A 15,055-nucleotide genomic window follows, 5' to 3' on the forward strand; every position below is an offset into this window, starting at 1 on the left:
ACCCCCACCCATCCCGCCCTCCCCTAGACTCTCACACGGGCTTTACCTGTGGTGCGGAGTGAGCGGTGCGCGCAAGGCCAGAATCACTTTACATCACATCAGATATAATTAGTCTAGCATCAGTTGGCTAGACCTCATTCACCACTCGAGGCTCTTCAGTTGTCACCGGGAGGACGTCCCGTCAGTGTGCGTTTGGAGTGCGAAAATACGCGTATTGACCTGTTTCTTATCCATTGTATTCATACAGTAGTCCGCAGTGTTTTATGAAAACAGATGGACAACACATGCGCAAAATGTGTTGCTTTTTCAGCTTTTACGCATCGGTGTTTGTACGCGCTATATTTGATTGCATTATTAATTAGTCGGTCAGTATCGATTACAAGCAGTCAGTTAATCATTGTGCATAATATCCTTAAAGAAACTTTAACAACACTTAAACACGGAGTGAGAAAAGTGACACCTTAGTAATATTACACACAAACGCTACCTCTGGTCATTTGGGATAAAAACTGGACCTTTATTGATTTAACGGATTACTGTCACAAGTGGACGCTCCGCAGCCAGATGTACAGTAGCACTATGTCTCTGGAGTGGAGTGTGGGTGCATGTGTGGTCAGTGCCAGCCTGCATCAATGAATCGGGGGCGATCAGTGCACTGGATATTGTCTCAACAGATCTATCATAATTCCAAAATACTGCTGATCAGAATATCACAGTATATGTATTTGTTGTGGTCCACACTCATGTAGGCTCATTCTGCCGCCAACTGTTGTGAAGCCTTGGGAGTTGCAGGTAGAGGAGCTGCGGATCACTGCCACAGTTCTCTTGAGGCTGTATATCTCCCCCACACGTGTTCCTAACCAGTAGGCCTTTTGCCCATCACAGGCATGTGCCCTAACCAAGCCCTGGGAGACTTACATCCATCAGTAGCTCCACAGGGGGAATTTACCTCCCCCTCAAGACCGCTTATATTTAACGGTACTACATGTCCATCTTTTTAATTTGAACTCATTTTTTCTCGATTTGTTGGTGATTAGTTTGTGTTCATTCATAGAGTTTGCCAGTGAAAATGTTGTATGATTGTATCACTCAGAATCATGATAATGCTATTCTTCACCTGCTGCATTAACATACTTTGATCCATCATTCCTGAACTGAATACCAATGATATTCCACGCATCCTCAGCCCAGTGCCCTTCCACCGTCCCCCTTCCCCTCTGCACTGTAGGTCCAGGTGAGACATTATCTGTGGACCCACAGTGGGCATGTATTGTATTAGTTTGTTATTATGTAGTCATTAAAGCATTATTATTATTCTCTTCTTTAGGTAAAAGAAGCAATCTGAAGACACACTATAACGTTAAACCAAGTGAAGTCAAATAGTAATAAATAGAGTGATTATAGGACCATAACAAATGGTCACATTTATTTAGCGTTTCTCTACCTCTACTGTGCACTCAAAGCACTCAATATTCATTTATTTATTTATTTGAGCAGTTGAGTGGATCAGTAGGCGAGTACTCTACCAACAGCCCTACTGCCGCCCCAAGCCAAGCTTTAGGGACCTGAGCATTCTGTCATGCCTTGCTTCTCTTTCATAACTTTTCAGCTCATCTGTTGAGCCAACTTAACTGACCACATAAAAAAGATCAGCAAAAATCAAAGTGGTGGAATACATGTGATTTGACAATGATATATCGCACTCCTTGAAGAAACAGCTGTTCCAATAAAGACCCAGAGAAAGCAGCATGCTGCTCTGCACTGTCCATTTGTGTCTCTGTCTCATTACTGAGTTCAATATTGCTCTACACCAGGTCTTATGCACTGTGCATTTTTACCGCATGCAGCTGTCTCAACTACACCGATCTAGAAAGGTTCACCAAAGAAATGGCGGTCATCTAGAACAATGAAATTGTGAGCTCGGTCCAGAATTATAGATTTATTTGAACACCAAAGACTTGTTGAAATTGCATGTTTTGGGCGCCCTTTAGTGACTTGCTTGTGTAAATGTTGCACTTACACTCTGTGATGTGGGCTGGCGTAAGAGCCACCATGATCCATGTGATGGCACAAGCGGTCCCTCTGACAGGAGCTGTCACTGCAATAGCAGGGGGGGGTCCTTATCAATCAAAGCTCTCCCTCCCGCCGTCAATCACATCCATTTACCACGGGTACACGAGCTCCTGCAGACAGCTGCGGGGTTCTGTGTAGCTGCCCAAACACAAGGCCAGCCAACAGACAGCATGGACTCAAACATACCAATACAGTATGAAGTCCCACTGCAGCCCTATGTGCCCGTGAGAGTGATAAAGCTAATGGAGGCCGTAATGAACCCCTCTCACTACAGTACAGCCTAGAGCTGCGAGGGTGAAAGGGCAGAGCGACCCTTTGTTTCACTGCAGCAGAATGAATATGTAAAGAAGAAGACATAAATAAAGAATCCAAAGGCTTCCCACTGAGGGCGCAGAGGACAGCCCCACTCACACTGACTGCAGCCTGTCACAGCTCTGTGAGGGAAACAGTAGATAACAGATCAATCACTCGCTGACTGAGCCCAACAGGGTGGCCATCCATCTACATCCAGGCTACATGCTAATGAGGCTAATGCACACTTGGAGCGGCAGGACTCATGTATAGTCACCCAGGCCTTTTCTCTGTATTCCCGTGGCAGGTGAATGTTAAAAGAGCAAAAAAAAAATCAAAACTAAGTAAAGTACATAACATGACATTGACATACTGCATTGTAGGTTGAAAATGCATTTGGGATCTAGTACAAAGTAGTACAAAGTGTGTACAAAGTTTAGGCATTTAAGAGAAGTTGTCCTGATATGTATTTGAAACTACATTGTGAAGCACTTTCTGTTTAGAAAAGTGCTATATAAATATAGTTTATTCTTATCATGATTGTTATGATTATTATTATAACTACTACTGCTGCTGCTGTTGCTGCTGCTGCTGCTACACACTGGAATACTATTGAACAAAAACAAACCCCCAGTCCAGTATTTGTTCTGTGAATGTACAAAAATGATAGACCAAGTGTTCAACCCATGAAGGAGAAGGCATTTCTGTTGTGTAGTCTGCGTTTCAGCCTTTCTATTAGCCTATAGCATGCACACATGACCTTAAAAACCACCTCTGTGACATATTTTTATTGATAAACTTTTTTCCACTGTCTGAGTGGTAGGAATTCTTGTGCATACTACACATAGTTGAAATAGCTTCTGCTGGCTTGTTTTTGCCGAGTCGGAAATGCTGCTTAAATGAGTGGTCCTGAGGTGCAGCTGTGGACAGAGGTTTTCTCACATGCACTGTGTCTGCAGGAACAGGCAGTGCGTTAGCCCTACAAACACAGCTCCATGACCTGACTCCAACTCACCCTTCTGCGTTTCCTCTCTCCCTCTCTCCAGTGCTGGTCTCTTGCTGTCTCTCTCTCTCTACACTTCAATCTTCACGGCTGTGGTGGCGAAACCATTACATCCAGGCTTTGCTGTAAACTGAACAAATTACAGTGAGATGTATTTACTTTTCTGTGTTGAAAAACAATAGTTGGATCTAAGGGCGCTGGAGCCAGAACAAAGGACTGGACAACAAGAAGACAAACATGTGACTTCTGGTGTGACACTTCCAAAGCCTGTTCAGATCCGTATCATAACAATTGACTGAAACAACAGTTTTCAATGACGATGGAAAGCGTTATCTATGATCTATTAAATGTATCCATTGAGTTTGACCTAGCCTTCCTAGGTCAGGTCAGGACTATCCAGCTGTACGATCCGCCTATTGTGCATGTTTTAGGAATACCAGAGAACCTGGAGGAAGCCCATCCTTACCCGGGGAGAACATGCAACATCTGCATTGACTGGCACCACACTGTTCGGGAATCAAACCTGGGACTTTCTTACAGTGAATCAGAGGCCAGAGCGCTAACCAATCAGTCACTTTGGATCAAATATTGTAGACATATTTCATATTTCTTTGCTTACTTTACTTTTCTTTACTAAACTACAGGACAACAAAACAAAACAAGGTCTACAGATGAAGCACTATTGGAATTACTGACTGTATCTGTGTGTAACATTTGTGTCAGGCCCAAGTCGACCAGTGCGATGACCCGGGTCGCCTTCCGACTGGGCCCATAAACTTATGGGTCGTGATGTGGCTGCTGTCTCAAATCACAGGTTCCAGCAGGTCCGTTCGGCTCTGACCACATCGCTACCTCCAATCACAGTGCTCTAACCAGGCAATTACCGTGTCGCCGTACATCCAAATGTTACTGCAACATCCAAAACAACATTACTGCCCTGTCAGAACTTCCTCCGCCGTGACCCAGGAGGACATCTGCACAGACCTGAACTGAAATGTGATAATACAGTGAGTCCAGGAAGTGATATTCCAGTGGTGAAATGTCAAAATGTATCATGATTTTACTCTTGACTCACAGTGAAATTCTTTTTTCATGCATTTCCATAGCGTTATAAAATGTCTGTAGAATGTATGTATTATTAAGGGTAATTTAGTAGAGTACCACAGAAAAGAAATGTGTTTGTGTGATTTCAGTATCACACTGTTAGATAACAAAATAGACATAATTTAAAGGGAGCACTGCCTTGGATCCTTGCACAATGAATAGCATTTAACTACAACGATACAATCACTGTAACTCAGCAATGATTTGGTTTTCATAGCTTTTTCACCCCTGGTTTTAATGCAATTAGGTAATAAACATCCTTTTCAGCTTTTGTTGGTCCTATCATGCTGCATGTGTATTATGTGGAGTTTTGTGTATTAGCGAGGGGCAGTAAGCTTCACTTGGCCCTCTATGCGTAGTGTAGGGTCCTAGAGGCCTAACACTGGGGTTACTACAGGGAAATGGCTGTATTGTCATTCGCAAGGGGTGGATAATCAGGTCTCCCTTTGGAGTTGTCTCGGGGGATCCACTATTACAGGTAGTTGTGAACTGTCGCTACTTGTTGAGATGAGGAGCTTTACAAAGAACAGCTCCAAGGCACAATGACTTCAAATGAGTTTCAAGGTAAACCTCTGTAGCAGAAGAAAAGAATGCCCGGCGAAGGCTCTGTGTATTGACCTGTGTATTGGTCATGCACTTTTGCAGAATGAGAGTTGTAAATGAACAGCCCAGTGACATGTCTGTGTGAGTTTAGCAGTGTGGGACGGGACAGGGGAGAGATTGCCCCCCTGTCCAAACACACAAACACACAGCAGCTAACATAAGCCGCCAGTGCCCTCTAGTGTTATCCTCCATGCTAAGCACTTGTAAGGTGAGTTAGAAGTGCATCACTACCTCTTCATACTGTCACACAAACTACAATGGAAGCATGGCTAAACAATTTGACTCAGTTTTTCTGACTCCAGATGCAATTACCTTTTGTCATGCAATTTATTGTTTGTTATATTTATTATGATTATTTTGAAAATGTCCAGGAGCATCAGCTGAAATTGATTGAAAAATGGTTTATTATGAACAAATGCCGTGTAGAGTCATCTCCATTTTTTTCATTTGGAAACTTTCGACTTTTTGCACGCTGCTTAGGACTGGATGTGCACGTCGACCTAGCTCTTGTTCACAATGGTCTATTATCAAATCTATTAAAAACTATGGTCGGTCCTAATTATTGCACACAGCTATTGTTTGGTGAGATGTTTTGTGTTGCTCAGATGCTGCGGGAACGGGACGTTTTTTGAAAAAATAGAAAATATCCTGGGATCTTATGTGTAAAGCCTTGTATAGATTAGGCAGGTGCAGTTAATAGCAGCTTAGCAACAGAGGTTTAATGAGTGTTAAAGTGGAGTTATGTAATGTTTTTTTGACACTCAGTCGGGAATGGTCAGGGTTGTTTTGAATGAAAATGAGGTAAGCGCACGCCCCCTATCAGATGAGCAGTTGGTATTTCAGTATTCTTAAATCACCCTCGACTAAATCCCAAATTCAATAGCAATACATGCCAGAATTAGCTAATTACAAACTTTTCAAAAAACGCACAGTCCTAATTGTGAAGTGTCTTCACAACAGAAATCCACATGCAGAAGAAGCATTTTTCCAATGTTAAAATGACCTCTGGAGCTGGGCCATAAGAAGCTTCCAAGTATTTTAACGGCAGCAGGTGGAAAAACACCCATGAAAGGCTGCAATCAACATATCAGTGTCATTAATGATGTGAGTATTGCAGCAACTGCCCTAACGCTGTTATCATTCCTGAAAGTGTCTGTAGCCCAGAGGCAAACCCATTAACATTTAAAACAACTGAGACTGGCCCCTTTCCCTGTTTCCCAGTCAAGGCATGATTTGAAACCATTTTTAAAAGATTTTAACTTTTTTATATCCATCCATCCATCTAATAAGTAAGTAAGCTTTGTCTTTATTTTGCGTTTTTCACAGATTAAAGATGACAAAGTGCTTCAAAAATACAAAATACAATAGAAATGAAAAACATTTATAAACCATTAGCCACTAAAAAGCTTTCCTAAACAACAGTGTCTTGAGCTGCCAGCCATGGAGTCAGGGACGGGGCACATCATTCAAGAGTCTGAGGGCAAAAGCCTGAAAGGACAGGTCCCCCCAGTTTTAAAACGGGTCTTTGGGACTCTCAGGTGACACTCTGGCCTGAGGACCGAAGGGTGCGCCTTCAGGCCAAGGGGCACAACACCAACACCTCACCATCTAACGCCCAGAAAGTAACAACCAAAATGTTTTAATCAGTCCAAAATTTTACTGAAATCCAATGAAGACCTGATAAAATGAGGGTGACGTTCTAGTGCACCTGTTCAGAGTCAGCTGATTTTTGTACAGACTGAAGTCTTTGCTACAAAAACTAAACATTGATCAATACGAGATGGAAGAATGGATTATCATTTCAAGATCCGATTTGCACAACATTTTTCTTAGACTGAGTGACCCTCCAAAGACTGATCACAACCAGTAGGATTCTGAGGCTGTATTATGTCTATGGTTTCGACCGACGAGCCCAGAGCACCAAGGTGTTTTTTGATCGGGGATATCGTTTTATCAGGATCTGAAGGTAATATGAAGATGTTTGTGAAGCAAAATACATATTCACAAGACACAGATAAAAATAAAAGGATGCTGACCAAGAGGCATCAGGTTCAACAAATAACACAGGCCCCAAAACACAGCCTTGGGGATCTATTCAACTAAATTCCGTTTAACACAAGCGTTTTTGTTTTAGGCTATATTTGGAGACTTACAATGGAAATCCCTTTTTAACAATAACACAGCAAAACTACCAGCCTCCACACCAGCCACAATACAGGCCATCTCACAAGAAAGAAACAGCTTGTGCGCCACTGCCACATCCATCGTCACAATGCTGTCTGTGTGGCGACGTGGTGCTAAAGCATAAAGAATAGTGGCGCTCATAAGTGGCTCTGTAAAGAAATGCTTATGACCTGTAACAAGGAAGTGTTACATTCATCAAGTATCTGCCAGAACATGGACACAACAGGTAGCATAAAAAAAGGGCAGAGAGGTCACTGAAGGGTAGAGGATGTCCCCCTACAATGCCAACAAATCTACTGTCAGTGATGTGGGACAGTCACAGAATAAAAAACAAAACAACAAATACAAGAACGATAGGCTTATAATACTCCTCTACTGCATGTGCTACACACCTCATGGCTTCTGGAAATGAATAACCAAGCAACCCAGGAGGCCATTTTACATAATTTCTTTCACCTCTACTTACGTTCTTTAACACTCAACACTCATCCACTACGTTCAACTGCATTGACACCATGTCCCCATTACTTTGTTTGGTAAAGCCTTTTATAAAAGGCATTAATGACCTGTTATCGTCATTTTTTGGGATTTTGAAGAAAAGGACAAAACTTACAACCGAGTTGACAGAAGAATGGACCATAGTTATTATTTTTGTGTGGATCAATGGAGAAGTTTAAAGTTAATTCATCTAATCACAAAGTGACGATGACATAAGTAAGTACACATGTTAAGGTAATCTAATTAAAAGGGGAAACAAGGTGTGGCTAAGAGTGCTCATACATCACTCAAATGACAAGAATATTTAAACAAAGTATAACTTAACTTAACTAACTTAGCAGTGTTTTACTCAAAATATAGGCCTAATATATGGGCATGAGTTCTGATACATCATGTGGAAACCGTCTAATGTCTGTCCAGAAAACTATAGTATTACAACCCTGGGCTGCTACAAGAAAGCCTATCATTAAGACATAATATAATCTGGTATTTTGCTTTCAATTGTACACAAAGGCCTAAAATTAACACACAAGTGTATGTTCTGTAAGGCTAAGAAGCCATTAGCCATTTCTGTGACACAAAGAGAACCCATGTGTAATAATAGCGTTCAACAAATCTTTATTATGTACACTGCAGATGATTATAAAGTAACGTCCTTTTTGCTTTGTAATGACACTGCTTGTATTGTCTGACCTGGGGCTCTCAGCAGCAGGTGAATGTGTAGCGGGTCACATGACGGTACAGTTCACCAGGACGGAGCAGGCAGTTAGGAAACGAGGTCTGGAGACAGAGACATGACAAAATTAGACCAGTGTGCCGCGACACATAAGTGTGCTGAGAGGAATCATCAGGGTGCCGTAGAAGATTATATAATTTCACTTGATTATGTGTCGTGAGGGTCCTTCTTCTATTACGGCAGGAATATCTGCTTTGTTTTCTAAAGAGGCCCAGGTTTCACACTGAGTAAATAAATTGAGACTAGATTTGAATTATATATTTAAATAAATATACTTTTGTGACATTTTTGATTGATGATGTGCCTTGTAATTTTTCTCATGTAAAGGTCGGGAAACAATGGCTTAGACATTGCATTGTTAAATTCCTATGGCGTTCAGAAGGATGCTTTATAAATCACTGTATGACGAAATACAAGCGATCGCGATGTCGTGGTAGGCATTTTACGTTTTCATATTTGATAAAAAATGTATTAAAATCCTATGATCGGCAAAAACAATGTCCATAAACAGAGCATTGCTTCTCTTGCGCTGTAACAGATCTATCATTCTATAAAACCGAGCTAGAGACCTGGATGCCTAACATTCACCAAAACATCCGGCGAAAATTGCGGAAGTAAACAATAACAGCGATCGCTCGTATTGTGTGCAATCTACAGAACATAGACAATGTTCAACACAATGTGAGAAGTCAAAATGTAACACAACACAACTAACAGCAAGTGAGAGAACTATGGTCCTCACAATGCAACTACAAAGAGCAGAGGTTGAATCAAACTGCAGCCATATACCATGAAATAACTAGCGATAAAGTCCTGAAATAGACTTTAATTGAAACACATGAATAACTTCAAAACAGTAGGAGTGGTAACCTGGTTGACCGCATCAGGCCAGTTTTGGGTTTCCAGACAGAAAGAGCTGTGTTTGCCATATTTGACCCCATCTTTCCCTACTATGGAGCCGTCCAGGTAGTTTGCAGTGTAGAACTGAAGGCCCTCTTGGCTGGTGGTCACCTCCAGGACACGGCCACTAGCTGCATGATACACCCTGAGAAGAAACAGGTGTTCAGATAAAGGAGGGTAGGGGCACACACAGAGGAGCAGCACCTACCTGGCAGCCGGCCTTTCTGCCCAGGGCTCATCACGAGAACACAGACAATAGTTATGGTCAAACCCTGGGCCTGGCACTGACTTCAGTCTTGGACCAAGCAAAATCGGCTTTCTCAGGTCAAAGGGCGTCCCTTCCACAGGTTTGACCTCACCTAAAAAGTGAGGTGGACAGTTGACGTAAGCACTAAAAGCTACAGAACTATCAGTTAGTATATGGGCAGGGTTTAGGACTGAGATCGCTGATCTCTCAATAGCATATTTTACCAGATCGTACAGTGGCAGGACAGGGAACAAATCACCGAACCACGCTCAGACCAATTGTTATTGTTTTCAGCTGCCGATTTAGGTCCAAAAGAGTTTTAATCAGGGGCGTAGTTTCATGGGCTGCAAAGCCCTCTTTGCTGGCCAAAACAATTGTTTGTTTTTTATTATAGATCCTATTATGAATAAATGTATCTCAAAACATAATTTTCTCTATGTTTTATAACGTTATGTGTTCTTGTCCATGTACTGTACTGTACTGTGAGGCATTGGCCACTTTAACTGTATGGGGAGCATAAAAGTGAAATTTAAAGCTTGGTCCTTGGTGTCAACTGTGCGTGGGCATGGCCCGCCACTGGTTTTAATAGACTTTAACAAGTCCTTTTGTGTTGACGACTCTTGGCTGTGAGATTGCATTTGTATCCATTTCAATAAATGATGGCAATCACACATAAACAAAAAAAAAAAAACATCTCATGATCTAGTATTGATTTATATGGCATTGAAGTAGTTATAGGAATTTACCTGCATAAAAATGCAGTTGTGGATGTAAACCTTAAATGTGTGTGTTAGTAACCTGTGGGGATGGAGGTGTCATCCACAGGCAGGTAGCACTCGGCACTGATGGACACTTCATGTTCATACACATTATCAGCAGCCTGGACACAAACACAGAAAGCTTTAAACCCCTTTCATGCTTATGTGATCATTGACATCAACAGGAGGTAGGAAGTGAAGCAGTGGAAAGAATACTGTAGAAACTAGCAATCACAACTGTCAAGTTACAACTTTAAAAGTTGTTTTTGATTATTGTCATCACTTTTGGACATCTTTATGAGACACTGATTTGAACTTAGTTCGTACAGTATCATACCATATGTGCAGAGATAGCTTTGTGACAGATTTTGGTTTATGTGGACAGGGTCAGTTGATACAGATATGAAAAATGAAATGTTTTACCGAGTAACAATGTTCTCCTATTGTAATCAATAATATTAGATCCCAAAAAGTGTTAACAGAGGCACTTTCCCTGGTGTGAACACATGGTTTAAACAAGAAAAGTTCAGTTAATTTACAGCTGCCTGATTTACTGCCGTATAAGTAAAGTTATTGTTTACGTGTTTTGAATTTCCTGAAACCTGAATGTGGTCAATCTAATCCATTATTACATTTTTGTAGTTTTATTATCGTACGTTCTCAGATGCTTTAAAAGATGGGATTAGTCCAAATATTGGTGATACTGCCATCAATGTTATTAGACATTTTTCTATCAAAACCTGGCAACATACTTATAATTTTTTTCTGCTGCAATAAAAAATTAAATAATCCGTGACACGAGTCTCACTGACAATAACGTCTGTTAGGCATTTGGAAAATGACAGTACATTTGCTGGTGCTTTGCACAGTTTAATTTCTGTCTCATTGTTGATTTCCAAACAGTTTTTTCTGTTTGATCAAATCAGCAATATTTGGAAGACCATGTGAGGACACAGCTGTTGTCTTATAACATTGGGCTTGACACAAATAAATTGATTCTTATGAAACTGATAGGCCAATGAAATTACCTGTCCAGCCAGGTTAAAGTATGAATGGTTGGTAAGGTTGATTGGTGTGGTTTTGGTAGACCTTGCTTGATACTCAGCAGTGAATGTTTCCCCCTAAAAGAAACATTTGAAACAATGTTACAACCATGAGGTGAACGCTTGGATCCACTTCGCGCCCACCTGGACTCACCTGAAGTGTGTACGTGACTGTGACCTGTACCTCTCCAGGATAGCCCTGGTCTCCATCAGGGCTAGTGTGGCTCAGCTGCACCCCTCCTTCCACAGCTGAGGCCTTCCATAGAGCCTGCATGGACAACCCCTAATTATAAACTCAAACCACAACAGAGAGCATAGAGATAAAATCCTTTAATAATGTTATTGATCAGAGACAAATCAATCAGCAAATTCTTAAACTGAAGACCAAGCCCTACCCATTTCGACATCTGTTGTGTCTACACCACAATGAGGAGATTTTGACATTTATATTTCTCAGTATTAAAAGCAATAATAGTTTTGAATTAAAGGTGACAGTTACCTTGTTGAATCCCTTTAGTCCTCCGTGAAGTGCATTTGGCCCGTTGTTAATATCCAGTTGATATTCCTCGCCTTCAAGTACGAAGCGTCCTTTAGCAATTCTGTTGGCCACACGGCCCACCACAGATCCCAGGTAACGCTTGTCTGAGAGATAACCTGAGACAAGAAAACACATGTGAAAAAGGCATTATTGAATGCTAAAGTAAAAAATAATAGAACGTTTAAAATTGTTAACCAGTTTTTAGCATATTCCACAAGAGGACGCAAGACTTCTCGTAGATAACTGGAGAACACTAAACTGGGGTCTGAGAAAGGCCTATACAGACCAGTGCTTTTCAACTGGGATGTTGTCAGAACCCACCATAATCCTTGAATGGCAAGCCTTACCCCAGATATTATCCCACACATTAAAGGTGCATTATGCAACTTTTTATGTGCAAAGAAAAGTTGATATTTGTGCATATTTGACCTTGTGTATGAGACCTTGCTGTATGAGTGGTCAGCATGGCACCTTTTCTTTCGGTCATGGTTGTCTGTACAGCGCTCCAGGATCAATTATTTAGGAGGTTTTCTGGTCAGCAGTGATAACCTACCAAACAATGTATCCTGGAGCGTCCTAGAGACCACTGTGATGGAAAGTAAAGGCGCCATGGCAACGACTCATTCAGCCGCTGGGTCACTACAAGGTCAAATAGTCAAAAATATCAACTTTTATATTCCACATAAAAAGTTGCCTAATGCGCCTTTAACGTTCAATTAACATTAAATAAACCTAAAGTTGAAATTATGACCAAAACAACAGTCAATCTGACTTATTCTGATAAAAATGGAGAAAAAAATTTACCCTGGAGACTATGGTCGACTATGAAGAATGAATTTGATATATTACACAATAGTTTATAGTGTATTTATTTCCAGTTGTGGACATTCTCACCATGAATGTCAGAATAACCCAACACCACATCAGCCCACTGCTGGTCCCTTCCTCTGCACAGCACAGACCTGAGTGTAGCCCCCAGAGTGAGCACCTCCACTTTCACATGAGGAGACTCTAGACGCCACAGGTCCACGGGCCCTTGCCCTGGGGCCTCACCCCACGGCACCTGGGTCACAGCGGTCACCATCTGACAACCAGAAACAAGTACCTTTAAAAAAAAAATGAAACTGTCGTGTGCTCACAAAATTAGGAGAAACTGACTATCCCAATGGAGGCAGTACGTGTAAATCTTGGAAGTCCTCAAAACTACACAAGAGTCACAATATTACAGTCTAGCCTCGGCTTTAGCTCACTGACACTTGGTCCTGTGCTGCTAAAACTACATGGCCATTATATGTAGGCTATGAAACATTATGCTTCTGTCTTTCTTCTCTCTCTGCAGATCCCAAATACTTTATTGTAGCAGTTTAGGTAGTTTGTGTTACCCTTCCTTCTTCTGAATCAGCAGGTATATTATATCTATGGTGTGAGTGCGGAGTATGATGCAGCCTATGGTGCGGAGGTTCCAGCTGTGCCCTGTGCCCACTGCTGAGCGGACCTTTACCGCCCCCTGTCGGAGTGGAGTTTGTAACAGTGCTAGATTTTTTTCTTTTTTTCTTTATTTTTTATTTTTATTGAAAAGTATATGAGTATACAGAGTATGCCAGGGGGTAACAGAATTGTACAATACAATTATTCAGTTACAAATATATTATATTTTGAGCAAATACTGATTGTGATACTGTTTTTAGAGCCTTTTTGTTTTCAGAACCTTCCAAAATCTTGATATATGAGAGAGTATCACTAAAAAAATGTGCAAAGTTGGGTTTCTGCTTAGAATGTTTACATTTGTGAATATAAAATTTGGACAAAAGGATAAGTAAATTAATAACAAAATAGATATCTTCATTCTTTTGCTTTCTGAAGAAACAAAAATTAACGTTTTCCCATTTCAATGTAAAGTCCTTGTATAGATGTCCAATTATAAAACTACATAAGTCTTTCCAGAATTTCTTGGGATAAGAACATGTCCAAAAAAAATGTTCTATTGTCTCTGGATGATCTCCACGAAAAGAGCAGTTCATATCAATGTCCCTTTTAAATTTGGTCATAAAAGAATTAACTGGACAATATTTATGGATGATTTTGTACGAAACCTCTTTTACTTTCTTTGTTATCAGAAATTTGTTGGGAAGTGTCCATATATTTTTCCATGAAATATTACCTACGAATTGGGTCCAATATGATACAACATGGGGAGTAGATACAAGCTCTTTCTGGAATAAAGCACGAATATTCTTATTACAATTTTTGTGATGTGTAAAACATATTTTTCCTATTTTTTCTTCTTTTTTTAAATACTTGATTTGCATAGACTTGTAGGCCTACAGGTAAACCAGTGATGTTTGGGTTCCTGCTGATGGCAGCAATCAGAGGATTAATAGCTAGAATATAAAGACCTGCACTCAGGGGATGGCCTTTGTTTTACCCCACGATTTACAGAAGGGGTCAGTTAAAACTCCATTTACATTACCACTACCCTATCATGTTGAGGAAAACATATTTCATAAGAACTGGCCATGCACCCTTTAGCTGCTGCAGTCACTTCTCCATCTCTTTATCCTCTTGTGCTCCCAGTCTGGCCGAGTGGTGAGACAATGACGATTCCTGTTCCCCTGTCCTACAGTGGTAGGCCTACGTTTGTAACAGACGTCCTGTTCTTTCCCTGGTGACATCAGCTTTACTTTGTTTGAGAATGTGTTCCTTCTCATTGTGATCATTATAACAAAGTCAGCACAAAGCCTAAAACTTGTGGAAGTGCTTTCAGACTTTGAATAGCCAACGCCATATTGTAGACTGTTTTAAAAACTGTCCCTGAGTCTCGTGTTGATGAAAAATGACATTCTCTCCTTTAAATATCTCCCATTGCCAAAACAAAGGTACTTGTTTCAATTGCTCTTCGTTAACCTACTGGTTTGCAGGAAAAAGAAAAAAGTATTTTGTAGACCTACATAGTTTGTGTGCAAAAAGAAAATACAAAAACTAAAATAAGCATGTTTTCATCAATTGCAACAACAACAAAAAGGCACTATCAATGATACATGTTCAACCATAAATAAGAAAAAAAAAACAATACAACA

The 15,055-nt window shown here is 40.8% G+C and overlaps 1 protein-coding gene across 1 annotated transcript; it reads right to left on the minus strand.

Annotated features, from left to right (window-relative positions):
• Positions 1–8,253: 8,253 nt before the first annotated feature.
• galm (galactose mutarotase) lies at positions 8,254–13,367 on the minus strand. Its single transcript, XM_079560501.1, has 9 exons — positions 13,361–13,367; positions 12,873–13,062; positions 11,940–12,094; positions 11,595–11,708; positions 11,426–11,518; positions 10,438–10,519; positions 9,601–9,751; positions 9,363–9,537; positions 8,254–8,536 (listed from the first exon to the last, which is right to left on the minus strand). The coding sequence occupies exons 2-9, from the start codon at positions 13,060–13,062 to the stop codon at positions 8,459–8,461; spliced, it is 1,038 nt and encodes a 345-aa protein (XP_079416627.1). The 5' UTR covers positions 13,361–13,367; the 3' UTR covers positions 8,254–8,458.
• Positions 13,368–15,055: the final 1,688 nt, after the last annotated feature.

Source organism: Gobius niger, assembly GCF_951799975.1.
Source record: "Gobius niger genome assembly, chromosome: 7".
In the NCBI taxonomy this organism is placed as follows: Eukaryota; Metazoa; Chordata; class Actinopteri; order Gobiiformes; family Gobiidae; genus Gobius; species Gobius niger.